Source organism: Anoplopoma fimbria, chromosome 23 (assembly GCF_027596085.1).
Source record: "Anoplopoma fimbria isolate UVic2021 breed Golden Eagle Sablefish chromosome 23, Afim_UVic_2022, whole genome shotgun sequence".
Classification (NCBI taxonomy): domain Eukaryota; kingdom Metazoa; phylum Chordata; class Actinopteri; order Perciformes; family Anoplopomatidae; genus Anoplopoma; species Anoplopoma fimbria.
The window spans coordinates 16194546-16213083 of NC_072471.1; the positions used below are offsets into that span (position 1 = coordinate 16194546).

General features: G+C 40.8%; 1 protein-coding gene across 3 annotated transcripts in view; it reads right to left on the reverse strand.

The window, feature by feature from the left end:
- Positions 1-18120, reverse strand: part of slc38a4 (solute carrier family 38 member 4) — a 33116-nt gene extending 14996 nt beyond the window's left edge. Inside the window, exons 1-5 of one of the 3 annotated variants that reach the window (XM_054624377.1) lie at positions 18019-18120; positions 3484-3727; positions 2420-2516; positions 1821-1936; positions 171-244 (exon numbers count right to left, since the gene is read on the reverse strand). In XM_054624377.1, the coding sequence (XP_054480352.1) occupies positions 171-244; positions 1821-1936; positions 2420-2516; positions 3484-3608 (412 nt within the window). In that variant the 5' untranslated portion in view covers positions 3609-3727; positions 18019-18120. Of the gene's footprint in view, positions 1-170; positions 245-1820; positions 1937-2419; positions 2517-3483; positions 3728-7025; positions 7240-17872; positions 17955-18018 lie in introns of those variants that run through there. The other 2 variants (XM_054624378.1, XM_054624376.1) reach the window with 2 other exon arrangements.
- Positions 18121-18538: the final 418 nt, after the last annotated feature.

The window sequence follows — 18538 nt, forward strand, 5'->3', positions numbered from 1 at the left end:
AGGGTCATTTTCTCATAGACTTCTATACAATCAGACTTCTTTTCCAACCAGAGGATTAACAGTTAATCACAAAAAACAAAGCAGCACAGATTGGAGAGAAGTCTGAGGAATAAACATGATTTTGTACAGTAGAATTTGGTGATCATATGAAGCTGACTAAAAGTACCCACCTCCTTCTTTAGCTGTCATAAGGAGCAGATGTACAGAATATAAAGAGAGGATGGCCACAGCGAAGAGGAGGATTCTGCACAGAGAGAAAAAGCAAATGTCAGCGATTGTTGCAAAATTTAAGCATTCAAACAATCTGTGCATGAAGTCAGCTTTGGTATCTTGAAGGAAAGGAAAGAAGAGAAAAGACAACAGGGTGTAGAAGATCTTTGTTGGTGGTGTTTTTAAAGGAAATATATGCGTTACCTCTACTGACAGAAGATGGCAGGAGTTCATTATTATTCCCTTTTCTGCTATCATTTTTTCGGAAGCTATTGCAATATTTCTTCACTGCATTGACACTGAGCTTCAGCTCATGAGGCGGCCACGCAGCAGGGGCATGGATAACGGACAGAGGGGGGCTGCATGGGTGGGACCCAGGGGTGTAGGGTGACGGCTGGGTGTCGGATGTTGGAGGGCAGCCATGAGTGGTAATAATGCATGAGCACGAGGCAGACGGAGCTGGGTTTAGAAGGCAGGGGAACTGAAGGCACAGGGTGCAGGAGTTCAATCACCTCTATGTAGCAGAGCTGCTCTTCTCTCTATTCAGGTTTTGCCATAGCTAGCTCGAATGCAGTGACACAAAATGTATTGTTTTATTTTTTAAAGTGAGGTGGGAGATGACCCTGCGCAACTAAAAGCTCCAAAGTGTGTGTTGAGGAAATATGATCCTTAAATTTGGATTCATTCAATGGCAGGCAGTTATGGGTGAGGGTAAGCAAATGTTAAATCTACTCATTACAGCTGAAAGCAGAATAACACATATTTACATTCCAGTTTAAGCTCTATTTGATAAGCGGCAAAAACACACGCTACCTGCAATGTACACACGTGAATAAAATGCATGTGAATAAAATGCGTGAATATATAGAAATTGGGTTCTGAAGAATGAGGAAGAGGTCTAGTCTGGGTCAGTATTACCTCTTAAGCTTTGCGGTTGTGTTTGTGTGCTTGAACTAAGGCACCTCTCAAAGTTTTCCTTCTGCTGATTCTGGTTATAAAGTTTCACACATTCACTTCCTATGGCCGGCCATCTTTGCCCCGGGAACCCCGCAGATTTAAAGTTTGAATAAAACTGTTAATACTCAATTAAAGTGGTCATCATTTATATATTTTAAATGCTTAGTGTGGAGGAATACACGAAGCCTTAGGTCAGTCACATGATATATGCCATATTAATGACAGAAGAAGGTTCCACAATGGTGTCGTAGAGCTAATAAATCATTAGGGCAAGAAAATAGAAAGTTGAGGTTTCCACTCATCACAATTCAAACGTGACCTGATGGGTAACATTCCTCCTATTAGTTCCAACCAGTACGTTTAAATGTAGCCAACCACATAATCTATCTTCAGGACAGGTTTGTAGAACGCCTTGTACTTGTCCATACAGATTTTTTCTGTTAGGTACAATTGCTCTATAATTAAACCTGGAAAGTCATACTAATGTAAGAATGGCTATGTAACTGATTTTAGTTTACTACGCCTGTAGAATTTTAGGGCTTTTCATTCTGGATTTTAAAAAGACGGTGTCAACAATATTGTAGCGTAATGAACCAGAGGTTAGAAAAAGGGAAGTCGTTGGAATGCTGTCGGTTTCTTTGATCAGTACTCACGAAAAGAGCACGATGCCAGTGTTTGCCATGGCGTAGGACAGGCCAAGGATGCCACTGCCCATGATGGCATTGCTCAAGTTGAACACGGACATCCCGAATGAGGTGTGGCCGGGATGCTGCTCAGAGAGAAAAGAAAAAGAGCAATATGTGTGTGAGGAAAACATGATTAACAACGCAGAAAAGTCTGCCTTTGATAATAAAATCTCTGTCAGATAACCGATGACGCATTTCAATGGGTAGCAAACCACACAAGACTTTAATTGCCAATAGTAAATACCTTGTCACCCACAAGGAAAAACACACCCTCACGTTCTCCTATGTGTTGGATACCAGTTGTTCAGTGAGAGTTGTTAAGTTTTATTGACTGGACCCATTCTCCCTCAATTCGTAACTGCCAACATTTCACAGAATGCCTTTTAAGTCCAGTAAGCTCTCATCAAAATCCAAATTGTAATGTGTTAGTGTGATTGGTTGCAGAGCACATATTTTTGGTTTGCTAACAGACTGTTATACCAGCTACTAGTGACCTTCATGGCTGCTCCCACAGTGACTAACAAGCTCCATCATGTGGCAGTGCTGCCTTTCAATGAACTACTTACGTATTCTTCATGGTACTCCTCATATTTCTTCTTCTTCATCAGCCCATTTGACAGAAACTTCTGGCTTTCCCCGTCCTCATTGTCGTCTAAAAACTGACTGCAGAGACCAATTTAAAAAAAAGGAGAGAAGTTAACACGTGGATACACAGGGGACAGTTAAGTTTTTATTTGTTTTGTGTTTAAGAACAAACATATTAACAGTTTTCTATCAGTCGACCTCTGAGTTTAAAAATGAAAACCTGCTTTCTTAACTTAATTACAGCTTGGGTAGGTAACAAAAAAAGAAACAAGCGAAGTAAGAAGAAGTATCAAAAATGATCAACTCTTTTCCAATGAGACTACCCAGCATTAGCTTCAAAAGTCGCTAAATGTAGTGGGAAGGTCACAACGTTGGCAACAACGTGAGCCTTTCCCTTTACGCCTTCCTTTCAAAGGCGTATTATTGTCATGCAACAGCCACAGTTACCTACAGTTTTCAGAACATTTGAGCGGAAAGAGGCAGAAAAAAAGGTTAGACTAAATACTTTGCAAAAAAACAAACCTAAATCAGAGAAATGCAGATTTACACGGGAATTATATTATAACATGACTTCGAAATGTCGTAGTCAATTTGCATGGGGTTTATTACTTGACAAATTTGGACATGGCAGATAATGACCTCCACAATTAGAACAAATTACTAGAGGTCCTCTGGTTAAAGCTAGTTATGCCAATAGTGTTTAGGTTGACATGCACATAATTGACAAGGTAATCTGGAGTTGTCCAATTAAAGTAGGAATTTGGAGAATGTGTGGTCCATTTGAAGCCATAACCTGGTTTCAGTAGTAAAAAAGTGTCCAGATATCATGCTTTCACTGCAAAAAAAAACATGCTGGTTTCATTGGGTTTCACTAAACCCCTTAAGTCAGTCGTGGAAGCAGAGTTTGTAGTTTACATTATGTTAAGAATAAATGTCACACATAAATGTCACATCCAAAAAAGTAATAGGCCTGGGTCTGTTTAACAAAGTCACTTAGAAAGTTGCAGAGTCGTATGGCCGCTAGTTTGACATCAGGGTGGCTGACCTGTCGGTGATGCCCTTCTCAGAGTCGATGGGCTCCGTGAAGCGGTCGTCCAGGCTGTCTGTGCTTTCGTCATCAGCCTCTGTGGAGACTTTCCTCAGCTCCATCCGATCCACGGCTCCCGGCATTGTGAGGGTGGCGAGCGGCGGTGAAGAGCGGCTTTCTTTTTAGGATTTCAGGTTTTACAGTTCACAAGGCGGTGATGTGCTTCTTTCTCTTCCTCTCTTAGACTTTGTTAGAAAGATACCTTTAAAAAACACAAGAAGATACATGTTGATACATTTTCAACAACAGTGGCTAGTCTTGAACAATCACTGGCACTTGTGTTCACCGCAGGAGTGGCCACTTTCAGCTGATAACGGGCCTGCGGGCGCATGTATTGTCTGGCTTTATCATCCTCAACGGGGGCCTTTTGGCCTTGAATGAAGAACACTTTGAGTTGAATGGGGCCCGCTACCCTGCAAATCAGTCCATTTCGTTTCCTAGAACTGAGGGACTGTTTGATACGTTACCTTGAAGAGGAAATTTGGCACATGATGCAAGCTTGTGCGGCTCATGCAGCTTCACCAACACGAGCAGTGTGGAAGTCCTGCAAGCTTTATCGCTATTTACATTTTAAAACATCTTGATTTGGGGCGTATATTTTATTTATAATGATGAATATATAAAAACAAGTAATAAAACACAAATCTCTTCTGTCTTTAGAAAGATATTACAATGTTGACGCACGTAGAGATTGCCGGCTGGAGTTATGTCAACAAACCCTGAGACCAGGTCAAGGATGCAATGAGTTCAAGAGGCCGCCTGACCGCCACCATCAACAAGCTGCTTGTTCATGTACTCGCTGGTTTACTCAGCCTCACCCACTACCATTAAAGAAAAAAAAGCCAACAGCCCCGCACAGGGGAACACACATTTTCCATCAGTGGCATTCATTGAGTTATGTAAAGAGAGCAAAAGACAGTGAACAAAGGCTGTATGATTATACATGCTACTAACAGGCCAAATTATTTACAGTGCTGTTCGTAACCCACACAAAGAGCTCTTTGATTGGGTAGTGAGAAAGATCCCAAGGGCTACTCAATGGCATGCAACCAAGGGAAAACACAAACCATAGCAACAAGAACACCACCACCACAACAACGGAGGTGTCACACAAAAAAAGTGTCGCTCCGAAGTTCTCCTTTGTTGAGAAGTATTTACGGCACCAATTGGGTGGTGTCATACCCAGTGGAATGTGACTGGAATGAGCGCAGTTTCCAGTTTTAGTGCAAATACTTGACTCTTAAGCAGCGGAACCAGGCGGCAGAGGAAGTCCGATTGTATAGAGGTCTTTGAGAAAATGACCACACTTCCCACTTGATTTATTAACTCAGTAAACAGTGTGAGTTAATAGTGTTCAGCATGATGTTCATTTAATAAATTATGGTCCCTTTTAGAGTAAAAACAGGGTATACCTTGTGATTGACAGGTTGCTACCACGAAGTTGTCCGCTCAGGGTTTTGTCTACAACTTTTATCCTTTCAAGGGATGTTTTAAATTCATGAAAGTTAAAATTAAAATTGCATTTGGTTAAAGCCAAAACTGCCAAGCTTTTATACTGGTTATGGGCTGTCCAAATCCAAAGCAAATATCTGAAAGATGCAACAAAAGCTAAGGTATATATTTGACAATACTATCACGTTATTATTTTTGAACATGTAAGCATAATGTTAATATTGTAGCTGGTCATGGTGGGACAAACTTGTATACAGTTGGGTTGTTTAATCTTCATCTTTAAGATACAATGATAAATCATATTTTGTAAACCTGTCATTGGTTTTGTCTCAAAGTAACTGTAAATCAAAACTTCAATATTCCCCTCAGAGATGTAGTGTATTACTATAAAGAAGCATAAATGGCAATTAAGAAAAAAAGTACAATTACCTCTACACTGGGCACAAGAGGTTGTGTTCTTGTTGCTGTGGTTTGTGTGCTTTTTCCTGTGTCACTACTTGTAAAAACTGCAGATAAATGCTTGTTAAGCAACAGCTTCTACGGAAGTAAGTGGTTTAGCAGCAGTATCTTTGCATCACAATGTGTTTTCAGTCAACATGCCACCATGCATCCACAGAGAGCTTTCCATTGCGCAACAAGGTGATCAGCCGCAGACAAAGTCATAGGTGTTAAAACTCTCCACCTGGCTGATGCAGTTAAACCCACTGAAATCGGCCGCTGTAAATCCCTGATATCTTTGAGCCCACAGAGATCAAGCAGCTACATTACTGTTAAAAACCACATCACACAGGCCAGTACACCTAATCTCTCACTGTCGCTCTCTGCTGCCTGGCGAGAGAGAAACGGGGAATGGTTCTCACTTTCACTTGCCAAGAGGATTAACCTGTCCATCTTGGTAAACGTCACGTGTTCGGGAGTCTAACGCCACCGTTGTTACAACCATAACATTACACGTTTGGCAGCGTGCCCAACCCCCCGACGCGGTATCAGAAATGTGGACCTGAAACTGAATGCAGTTCACACCTACAATTAGTGTGTAAATTGCATCTGGAGTGGTGTCATTTACATTGATTTGATTCCTCCCAAAACAGAGGACACACATTTGCAACACAGCTGTAGAAGAAGACTGCTTAGTACATTTACATACTGGACACAAAACCACAACATGCTAATGAACAGCTGGAGAGCAACGTGACCAACGGTACCGCAGAGAAGAGAGATAAAAATGCTAATCTGTATCAAGACCGGCCAACACACACAACTTAGATTCGGGAGCTTTTTCACGATTGCAAAATATATTTCTTCAATTGTTTTCGAGTAAAACTGTCTCCAATCGACATTAAAAAAAATGTTTTTCAGTTGGTCAAACATGCTGATTTTAAAACAGAAGCTAACATGATATTACATGCCTGTTGACTTGTGAAATTGGAAAACAGGAAAACACAAGCAAATCAACCAAAACCACCAGTAATCACACTTCCTGTTGTAGTCGCAGCTTTACCAAGTGATCTAAAGAATAAAGGGACGGCAGGAAACAACTGACAGCACAGTCACTTTTAGGGCCAGAAGATCACACAAATTCCTGTAGTTTCTGTTTGGTAGGATGAAACATTCAGTGAAAACTGAAAATCTGAAATAGCAAAAAAAACAACAACACCGATGTGCTCTAAATTCCCAAACTTGTGCATAGTTACAAAATAAAGGAGAAATATTCGATCAATTCCTCCTCTGAAAACACTTGTGCTATCTCACACATCCTCAACCTAAACAAACTCTTGCATCAGCCACCACCTGAAAGAAAAATTCCTTCCAGCATTGCACACTGCAGTAACTCTGGTCTACTTCGCTTGTAACAGTCTGAGCCAATGTGTGCAACTCAAACACACCCTGCTGCAGCTAGAGAAGTCAAGAAAATACTTTTGTAATAGTTTAGAGAAGATTTTTTTCCTTGACAACAAGCATATTGCTATTTTTGTAAGTTTGGTGACCTTATTGTTGTGCACAGTATGAGTCACATTTTTCTTTTCAAGCAGTGCAAGTATACTCACTTAATCGAAAGTTCCTAAAAGTGGTTCCTGGATTGTTTCCTTTTTATCTTCTTTTTAATCGATTTAATCCCAGGAGAGTTGAAGGAAAAGTGAATGGGTGAGGAGCTGCAGCTCTTTTGTATCTCAGGTGAGATTAAAAACAGAGGAGGGAGGGCCTGCGTCGACCAATGAGGACAGACAGAGTTCAACCAGGCCCTTCCTTCTCCGAGCACCCTCATAACTCCCCCATACACACAAATAAACACACAACCTAGTACTTCTATCTTTGAGGACACTCTGACATAATGTATTCACTAATCCCTTACCGCAACCTAAACCTGATTCTACTGTGAACCTTCAATCCAAGCATGAACCCTTAAACTGGCCTTTAAAGGTGTGTTCCAGTGAAGACTGGACAAAATGTCGTCACTTTCCAAAAATGTCGTCACTTTCCAAAAATGTCGTCACTCGGAGGGTCTGTTACTTTTAGCGGTCCTCATAAAGATAGCTGTACAAGTACAAAAGCACACACACGTTTGTCTGCAACTAAAATGAGCATTTACACTTATTGATATATAGACTGACAAACTGACAGAGAGACAGCACGCACAAACGCTGTTAAATACTCACGGTTGTTTCAAGACGTGATCACATGACGTGCCACATGACTACCCAGTTTTATATTGGTGCAAAATCCTACAGCCCAAAACTCCCAGACAAGTGGAGTGACAAGGCTGAGATCACAGAGAGCTGCTGGCTAAACATGGGTGAACTGGTGATCACACACACACACACACACACACACACACACACACACACACACACACACACACACACACACACACACACACACACACACACACACACACACACACGCACGTCACCGCTTGAAACAACTGATTCTGTTGTCAGTGTACTGTACCCCCCCACAAAAAAAAAACAGCACACACAACTGTTGGCAAACTAAGCTTCACACACACAGACTGGGAAGGCTGTGCCGCCGGCCGACCAATCGGGGGACGGCGTTTTAGGGATGTCGCCATACCCAAGGTCATGTCCATGTCAGGGATGAGGTTTTATCTCTGTCCACTTTGCAATGCCGTCCAACAAGAGGATGAATGTCAAACAAGCATGCGGCATGTGAGGGAACAAACTGCAACACAGCATTTTAGAAACTTCTATATCGATTGAGTGAAAACTTGAATCACCATAATCATCATCATGAATAAAGACTAAATCCTTTAACTGGGTTTAAAACATTAATACCCCAATCGATGTGGTTGAATTAAAACTTTTCAAATCTTTGATTGTGCCTGTAGCAGGCTGCACATGAGACTTCCCGTCAGCAACATACACAAAACAGAGAAGGACAATAGTAACCCCTTTTGTCTGAAGGGATCTCACCTCAATCATGACAATATTGATATATATCAAGTTGGTCGATGTTGAAATAATTAAATATTTTTGACTAAATGGCTCAACATAAAGGCATAATTATTTCCATGAAAGCTTTTTCACGGACCTGTAATGTGGAAATAATGGAGCAAACAGGCATTCAGCTCTGGATTTTGACTTTTACATCACTTCACTGTAATGAAGTCTTTAAAGCCTATTTAACTTTTACTGAACAGCAGCCACTGTGTCAAGTAAATAAGTATGGAACAATGGTAAATGCTAAAATCCACTGTAACTGTAGCATAAATGAAGATCAAGTAATATTCACCCTGAAGTTTGCTAACATAAGTTAACTTTAGCCACCCAAAACAACTGGTTGTATCCAGACCAATACCTCTTTTCCACCAAAAGTAGATAATTTATGCATATGTTTTTAAACACATGGAAACCCACTAAACAAAGGCGGTAGACTTTTTTCCCAATGCCAGTAAACGAGTAGCCTTTCTGGGTTTTTTTCTGAAGTCAAGAACACGGCATAAAACACGGTTTGTTTACATTGAAAATGTTATTGTGGTTTTCCTGTTTTATTTCTGTTACTTATCGAGGCAGTCATTCAAACTCTCACTCCAGAGTTGGTGATTACTGGAAAAGTGGAAAGACAATACTGTTTTGATGAGTTTTATTTGGTTTGTTTCACAACCACCAGCGAGGTGAAATGACAAGAGCATATTAATTGTATGTTTTGTTCAATAATACATTGTAATAATTGTCCAAATCCCTGTTGATTTTATTCATTATATATTCACCTCAACGCATTGCATCACATTGCATCGCTTCGGAGGAGGGGGCGACAATAAGCGCAACAACCCAGGTCTCATATTTCCATCAGAGCTGGAGTCAGTAAATACCTGTGACTGGTGCAGAGTTATATATGTCCCTGGAATGAATGCCGACTGTAACCTTTTCCACTAAAGACAAAAGCCAGATGTTAGTCAGTGGGTTTCTTGTCCAGTGGGAAAGGGGCTCAAGTGAGGCTGTAGCTGTAAAACTCCCGAGTGCACTGAACTGAGAAAAGGTTTATTTTCTTGCTTGTGAATTCAACTTTTCATTTGTAAGAGCTATTGAAGTTAAAAAGTCCTAAACAAACAATCAAACCAACCGAAAAACGCATCTGCTAGTAGAGGACATTTCAACTAAAACAAAGAACGAGTCTGTTGAAGCTGCTGATTTCAACTGAATTTAAGCCCATCCCCCCAAAAAGAAAAGCAGCTTGCAGTCTAGTAATGTGGGTATTGGTATATCAAGAAAAAAAGCGAAGGCATAATAAAGCTGACACTTTGTATATACAGTTATCACTACAGAAAACAACACAGCTAAGTGAATGGCAGTGAAAGTCAGATTCCCACAGAAAAAGCAAACTTGCCACCACGATCCCCACGGCAGCTGCAAGGACATTCCTTAAACGGCATCACAGTTCTTCAAGTGTTTGTGTGGCCTTGCACACACACACACACACACACACACACACACACACACACACACACACACACACACACACACACACACACACACACACACACACACACACCCTCAGCCAATCACCTATGAATACAAAGCTGTCTCTAAGCCAATCCCACAACATACCAAACAGGGATGGGGTTAGCTTGGGGGGTTGGGGAGGTCACAAACTTCCGAGTGGAGCAGAGCCAGCTATGGGAAGTGAATAGGCTCAGTGTTTGAGGTCAAACATATCATGAAAACAATCACAGAGGTGAAAATTGTTGTTCAAAGTCTTTTGTCGCTGTGTTGGAAACTTAGCAAAGTCTGACAATATATCATTACTATAATGTGTTTGGGATTGAGTCTTCAAACATGTCTGTGATACAAAGTGGGGACATGGAGTTTGAAGGTGGACAATTACCAGACAGGGACAACGGGACACTTCAGTTACTGTTTGGCTACAAATGACTGTACTTTGTGTGTATGTCTTGCATAATTGGATATCCATTTATATACTAATTCACAGTCTGGTTGGTAAATTATTCATTATCATATTAAGTGAAAAAGAAAAGCAAATTCTAAGTGACTTCTCTCAGATTACAAAATCCAAAATACTCATCATCAACTTTGTCATTGGTTTGTTATTTTTGTGTAATTGCAAATGTTGAGGAGCTGTAAAAAATAGTTGATTAATCAATCAGTAGATTGACAGAAAATAAACAGGCAACTATTTGATAAATTGTTAAGGTCATTTTCTCAAGCAAAAATGCCCAAACATAATTTGCTTTTTTTTCTCTTGTCTCATGCGACAGTAAAATTTATATTTTTGGGATTCGGACTATGGTTAGGAAAAAAGTTGAAGACATTTTAGACCATTTTCAAACATTTGAAACACCAAATGATTATTTGAAAGAATAATTGGCAATTTTTTCTTCCTAGAAGTATGAATTGGAGTGAATGTCTGTATGGTTGGTTTTTGACTCTTTGATATAAACAGGTTTTAAATTTGGACATTTACATAGGTACATTTGGAATTGTCTAGTGTCTACCTTAATGCAGCTGTATCATCCAGGTAAATATATATGTTGTACTTATTTACTGAACAGTCTGGTCAAACTTGGACGAGTTTGTAAGGTCTACTGCTTTTTCAGTTTCCTTCTGAATCTTTCTTGTAAATGTTGATCAATTTTCACCCAACTCACTGGTAATAAGTATTTTGGTAAAACTTTGTCATCTTACCGACAGTGCCCACCCACTGCAGGATCTTTCCAACATATTTTGACTGTTTTATTTCACTTGATGCTCAGTTTCACTTTCCAAAGAACAGCATCAGTGTTATAAAGAAGTGTCTACGTATAGGTTTTGTTTTTACACAGGACGCTCGAATAACAGATGAGGTAACACTATTTGGTTATTTCACTCTAATACACTGTGCAGTTTACCGCCAGGTTTGACCTCTGTCTACCTTTGATTTCACTCAAAAAAAAAGTTCTCCCCTTTGGCTAATTAACATTTAACTAGTTTTCCTGAATAGGATATGTGAGTGTTTTCATTTCTGTATCATGAACATAACAAGTGTTCAAATCAGCTGGTCAACACAGGGCCAACGAGGATGTTTCCGTCACGGATCAAGGGGACATTAACCTCCACTTTTGTGACCAAAACATCTCTGACGTGACGCCGTGGTCTAGAACTTGTACCCTCTGCTTGTTTGGAAGGATGAATCTGTCCCCCACACACACTTGCATCTAAAAGCCCATGTGCCTGTATCTTTGTTGTACTGCCGACCGCCCTAACGACACTCTCAGTGATCACTATGTGCTAGAATTCAAAGGCCTCTAAATTAAGATTATGGCCCATGTGACTGGCTGCAAATACCACACGCAGGGTGCTGGTGAATCACTGGCCAGATGACAAGCTAAATCTGCTCACTAGAAAACATATTTTTTGTATTTACCTTGGACTATCTAAAACGGGTACGACGTGATGAAAGGTAAAAACAGGTGTTTATTCAATTATAATATTCAAATCTTTGTTTAAATTTTTATGGAGAAACGCGGCCTCTTTAAGAATTTCACAGGTCCAAAGCAACCGATATTTTTGTCTCATGCGCATCACTATGCTCTTGTTTGTGAGAAAGGCGACTGTCATATGATGTAATGTACATCATATGACATTTAGTCATTATTCATTGTAGAAATGTGTCGAATGCTTGTTTTTCCTCCAGTAAAGAGAGCCTCAGGACATTTTCATTAAGACGCGCAGCATTCATTTTCCCACAAGTCGAGGCAGGTGCACATTGTAACCACAGTCCTTCACTGGAGGCCACAAAGCAAATATAATGAAGCAGTTTGGAGGTGTAGCTGTTAAAGTGGAAAGGAGGTGTGATAATTCCTTCTTGACACAGCCACCCTGCTTCTCTAACTGCTAGAATCATTTTCTAAACACAATTCAAAAAGAAAAATGACATTCAAAAACGTAATTGCTGAATTGGCACAAGTTGCATGAGCACCACTAGCAAACTAAACTCAGTGAAAATCCCCAACATTATGCTGCTCTGTCCTGAGAGGAAGATGGGTCATAGATCAATTAATGCATTTCAAAAAGTCACACTCTCTCTTGGATGTCCTGAATCTTAAATCATGCCTCCCTTTTCTACGAGGGGAAAAAATGCCCGTAGCCTTGTTTAATGGCTACTTTAACAAAACAAGAACAAAACAATTTGTATTGACCGGTATGGCTCATCAAGATTTGGAAATCAGTTTCAGGAAAGCGGCAAAACTGGTTCAACCCTACCCAACCATCCATAGCTACTGCTGGAGCAGTCATGTACAGCAGGACAGATTTACAGCTGCTGTGCTCTGTTATATTATTAACACTTGAATCCTGGGGGGACAGATGGTGGAGCTGCAGAAACACCACCACATCACAGAACTGAGAACCACACACATCTGTGTTGAACTACAAGATCCAGTCAGTGCTTCCACATGGGAGGAATTTGTCATCTGTTGCTCTCTTTGAAAAACTCCCTCATCCTTTCTGTAGCCTTTTCACACATGCCACACTATTAACATCTGGTTCGAAGAATCAAGTGTTCTTTTTTTTCAACCTATAAATCCTACAATACAGGAATTTATCAAATCTTATACAACAGCAGCCATCTGATATTTTCAGGAGATGCCAACAGTCAGAAAACTCTGTGTTCTAGCCACTGGCTTATATTCAGCTGATTCTTTAGTTGAACACTTGACTCCTAAGCCCACTGAAATTGGCACAAAAGGTACGCCAAATTCAAAATTTCAATACATCCAACATTTGCTGAGATATTTTAGTCTGGACCAAAGAACCACGCTGCTAGCACGGCTAAAAAACCACAAGCTGTATTGTGTGCGCAAATGTCCCAAAAGCTGAGCTGATGTCAAGTGTTTATCCTCTTCACAAGCGGTGTAGCACATGCCTTTCGGGTGAGCTTTGACAGCTACAATTTATGGATGTACAATACATGAGCAGAATTAATAAGACTGATCCCAAAAGGAATCGCTGAGCTGGTAGGACCAGACTTCTGTGGTCTGACCACATCTTCACAGAAAGCTCGCACAAACGCAGTATTTCAAGAGGTGTGGGGGATGCAGGTCTTTCTAAGGACCTGGGTATTTTATCTGGCCTTGAACGAGGCTGGACATCTAACTGTTCAAATCATTAACGACTGTCATATTTGGCGTATCTATCACAAAGGTCCATAAATTCACAGAAGCTGCAGTGCAGGCTGTTTCACTGAAATCCAATAAAGTACTCAAAAGTCTTTTGAGAAATTCTTGGAAAGCATCCGAAAAAACCCAGAAGCGAAGAACATTAGCGTTGGACTGAAACATGGGTTTCTATGCAGAACTTTGTGAAACAAATCCCACTGCGGTCTGAGCCAAAGACAAACATATCGACAAAAACTCCTGCTTTCAGTAAACAGCAGGCCCTTAGTACACACTATATTGGCCTTTTGTGCATGGGCCTGGTGTCAATGACCTTGTTTGTCAACCCGTTCTTGCGGAACCATGCTCTGTCCATCTTATCAAGTCATTATTGATTTGCCTGCTCACGACGACGCCGGCATCCTGCTTTGTGACAATATGTAATTCTTTTTAACCTCAAGGTTTTGATCTCCATTTCAGTGGGAGTGGGTCTGAACAATTTATTAAAAATGATTGTGCTTCCTGCGATTTCAAAATTGCAGTAGGCCCTATTGTTAATTCATAAAAAAAATTGGTGGGGTGTGCAGCCATTACGGAGGTGGATACTGAAATGCCCCTACGATCATTTTGTCCGTTATTTTAAAAGCACCTATTTAGATGACCCCAGTTTCTGTTTGACTAAAGGAAAGTTCGGTCTCTGCTCTTTTTTTCCAGCATGTGTCCACCAGCAAAACACCACTCTCAGTGTAATTTGAGAGCACACAGCCGCTGCTTTTGTCTAAACATCTGAGTCACCTGCACCGAGACGTCACTGGCCACCGACAGTGGGACAGATTTTCTCATTCAGCGAGACACCCAAGTCAGAGAACATTGTACATTTATACGTTTATAAGGGAGGTTCAGATGGGGTAATACACAGAACTAACGGACTGCTTATTTAAAGACTGACGTTGTGACCTGTCCCCACCCTACTTGAGGTTTCTATATCCGACATACAAAATTATGCTAATGGTCTGCATTTAGAATAAAATGACAGATATTAACATTTTGTGGGTCACAAAATTCAGAACTCGCCTCATCAATTCAACTGCCAGGACCCTTTCTACAATCTCTACTAGCAGGTCAAATGAAGTGCAGCAGAAGCTGAATGGCATCTAAATCAGTTTGCCATCCTGGATGTATACTTCAAACGCATATTGTAGATCCTTCTGTCTGCTTCTTTTTCAGATCACTTTTTCAGTTTCCCAAATATTAGATAATATTGCTTCAGGGTGTGCAGTTAGTGACAGTTTGGGCTCCATGGTAGCTCTGACAGCTTGACGAAGTGGTAGCAGGGGCCGGTCGCTCAGCGAAGGCTCAAGTTAATCATCCAAAATGCATAAAAGGAATGCACTGGTCCCTGACAGATCTCATCCTCCTCTGTTTGTCCGTTTAAAGGACAGTGTGGGACTCTTCACTGAGTGAAAAAATGTTCTGTTGCATTAGTGACCATGAACCTGCTGGACCATGCTCTGATTATTCAGAGGCCTGGTGGTGCTGACACGCCACCACGTTGAAAGAAAGTAATGACCAAACCTTCCCCTTCCTGATCCCTCCCCAGGATTGGGTACGATTTTATCGATTGCAATTCTACTCATTAATGCCGATTCATGTTGAATCCTGCTTCAGATTCTTGGCAGAGAACAGACATTCATGTTCAAAGCAAAGATAAGCCTTGCCTCCAGCGGGTTTGGGCTGTAGGCTTTTTAATATTCTCTTTGGTTAAAATGTAGATGAAAAGTATAAATGTGGGCAATTTGAATGTTGGCTGTTGCAACAGGTTTTTACTTTCACTAGACACACAATATGATAGTTGTAAACTCAAACAGCTGTGTCTGAGAATGCCCCTTCGTTAACAGGATCTTCAGCAAGACACTGAATCCCTGTAGCTGACCTCTGACCCCCGACCACCATGTGGAGGTTGAGAAAATAAGGGACTTTCAAGGATCAAGGATCAATGTTTCATATTTAAAAAAAAGATGCATGCCGTTGCTTTGTGAACGTTACAAGTGTGCTCAATGCACATTCCACCCCATTGAGTTACGCAATCGTGCAGGTGAAAAAAAAAATAGGCAACATCTTACGCTCTACACCGTGTACCAACTTCCCAGGTTTCAATTTAATGAGTTTATATTAGCATTTTGGAAAACTGCTAAAAGTTTCTCCTCTCTGTAGCACTGCCTCGCTGTTTTTTTGTGTGAGTGATATCCACTCCTTTGAAAACTGACTTGGCATCTGGCTCCGCGGCTTATTTGTTCATCTGTGCTCTAAGTTACACCAGCCAGCACCAGCAGCGCTTCAACCCCCGGCCGATCAGTAGGGCCTGACTTACATGTGTCATTCAGGTCTCCTAAAAACAGCTAATGAAGAGCAAGAATCCCAACCCAAGCCCTGCACTGCTGCCAGGTGTTCAAACCTGTGCTGGCATTTCCCCTCACCTGCAGCTCCTTACAGTCACTGACTAAAAGTGGCAGCTTTGTTTGAGTTCAGAAAGAATCCCTATTGATATCATGTCATCTTGAGGCTTTCTGAGCCAATTTTTTTATCAAAAAGTCAGCATTACAAACTTGGGCTGCAGAGTTTGAAAGATGTAGTTGTTTACCAGTCAAGGAGGCTCTAGTGAAAGATACTATAGAGGTGAATTTTGGGAAATGTAGGGTCCATACTCAGGTCTTAAAACCAGCATATCTCAGGTTTGCTTCTTCAATTTTGACCATTCTTTTTTTCCCCAATTTGTCTCTTGCATGGCCTTCACCTATGTGGAAGTACAATAATAAATGGCCAGATTGACCCTTTAAACTAAAGGGATTAATAAAGCAATGTTACAGAATACCATTTTTAACTATAATCAACTTAATTATATCTTATTTACTCTGTGCTCCATTTTGGGTGGTTGCAGTCGAGCAATGTCACTATATAATTTCCTCTGTAACTGACATTTAAGATGTTTCTTGTTTTCAGTTTTTTCATTCCTAACAGTACCTTTCTTTAAGGAAAACTTTTTTTTTGTTTGCAGGCATGCAGGCTTTACTACAGAGCTTTGAAGTTACAATAAAACACACCCACTGAGGCATTATTACAACTTGAGATACTTAAAAAGCTATCTGACAAGGACGTGGGTGGAGCTTCATTAAAAGAAAACATTACCAGATCAGTTCTTCCTGTTTTGTAAGTAAGGTGCAACCAAGAACAGAGCGGGTTCGAGAGTGGACTGGGACTGTGTGGCAACCGGGTATTTTTAGCAGTCAGAGGGGCAATGATAGAATCTGAACTCACCACTGAAAAACATGCCTTCACAGACACATCCTGCTGGCTCAGTCTAGTCTTTGTTTGCAGCCACAAGCAGTAGCTCTGCTGCATATGGCTGGCATTATGGCGAGTTGCTTTCCAAATTAATAGGAGGATGAAATTAAAGTACCACAGCAGAGAAAGTGACAACAAGTGAGCACATGAGAAGGAAAAAAAAGTCCTCATTAAGACCTAAATGACGCCGCTCTGTCTTCAAATCCAATTATTTTCCATGAGTAATTACCAAGTAGCTGAAGAAATTGCACAACAACTCATGGGATAAGTGATGACATTAAAAGAAAGACAAACAGCTCATGGGAGCGCATCAGCTTTGCTCACAAGTTTTTGGAGATGGAAATAAGTTAAAAGTATATATTTCCAACAGAGCACTGCAGCAGTTTGAGGTCATAACACATGTATTAGCCTTCAGTGAGACACATGCTGCTGTCTGCTGTTACATAATGCCATATCATAAGCCACCGTTATGGTAGTGTTGATCCCTTCTTATGGGGGAAACAAACTTCATATCTGTGACTTGTGAGTTGCAAACAGGCCGAGAGCAGAGCAGCACAAAGCAGAGGAAGAAAAATTATGCAAAACTGGCAAAGACAACAGTCCTCCTTTGTGTTTTCTGTCAGAAAAAAAAGGCGGACACCGAAACGTGCACGACACAACACGCAGACCAACATAGTTTCACCAAACACATGCACGATGCAACTGGTGACCCGGGTGGTAAACGGGTTTTTGAGTGAAACCGGACACTAAATGGTCAGTAAATGGTCAGTGTAAAGCCAGACACCACAGACTGTAAATAAAGACGCGTGTTTAATAATGACTTCAGGCAACACCCTGCAGGAAGCCTCCTCACAGCACTACTTTATCTTAGATCAGTCAATGTACCACATATAAATAATAAGCATAACATGACAAAATGACTTTTAAAAAAAAGAAAAATCTTACATTTTCTAGTTCTCTCATCCAAATCAGACAAACCATCAGAATCAAGAGCATGCGGGTCACAATGAAGCAGCAGATCTCAGGGGTTGGGATGTAAATAAATGAAAAGTAAAAAGGATTAGCAGTGTAAATGCTGGGGAGGGGCTTACCTAACGGCGAAGCGAGGCGGACAGCTGCGGAGGAGGAGGCGAACTAGTGGAGACAAGAGTTGGAGACCCTTCCCATTTAACGAGCGAAGAGACTGAGTGGAAATTTCCATCTGCTGTGTGATGATGGCAACGATGAAGCGTCGTGTTACACCGCCAAACACCGCCGGGGGGAGAGCTGGGGGAGGGAGGGGGAGTCCTGGTCCTCTCCTTAGGGTGGTGCTCATTGGGCAACACATCTCATTAACTTTAAATGAAGATTGTAATGGTTTATCCGGGTTAATTGTCCCCACTGCTTCATCTAAAACACAGTATATATTGAGATGTAATAATGCACACATAAAGGGGAGTGTTTAGATTTACGTTTTTAGATCAAAACAAAAGGAGAAGGTTTGTTTAAGATGATTCTACTGTAATAATTGCTGCTGTTATTATAAGTAGTCTTATTATATGAATCATTTGATGTCATATATTTGATTTGTAATTTAAATTTATTTAAAAACATGTAATAATTGCTGCTGTT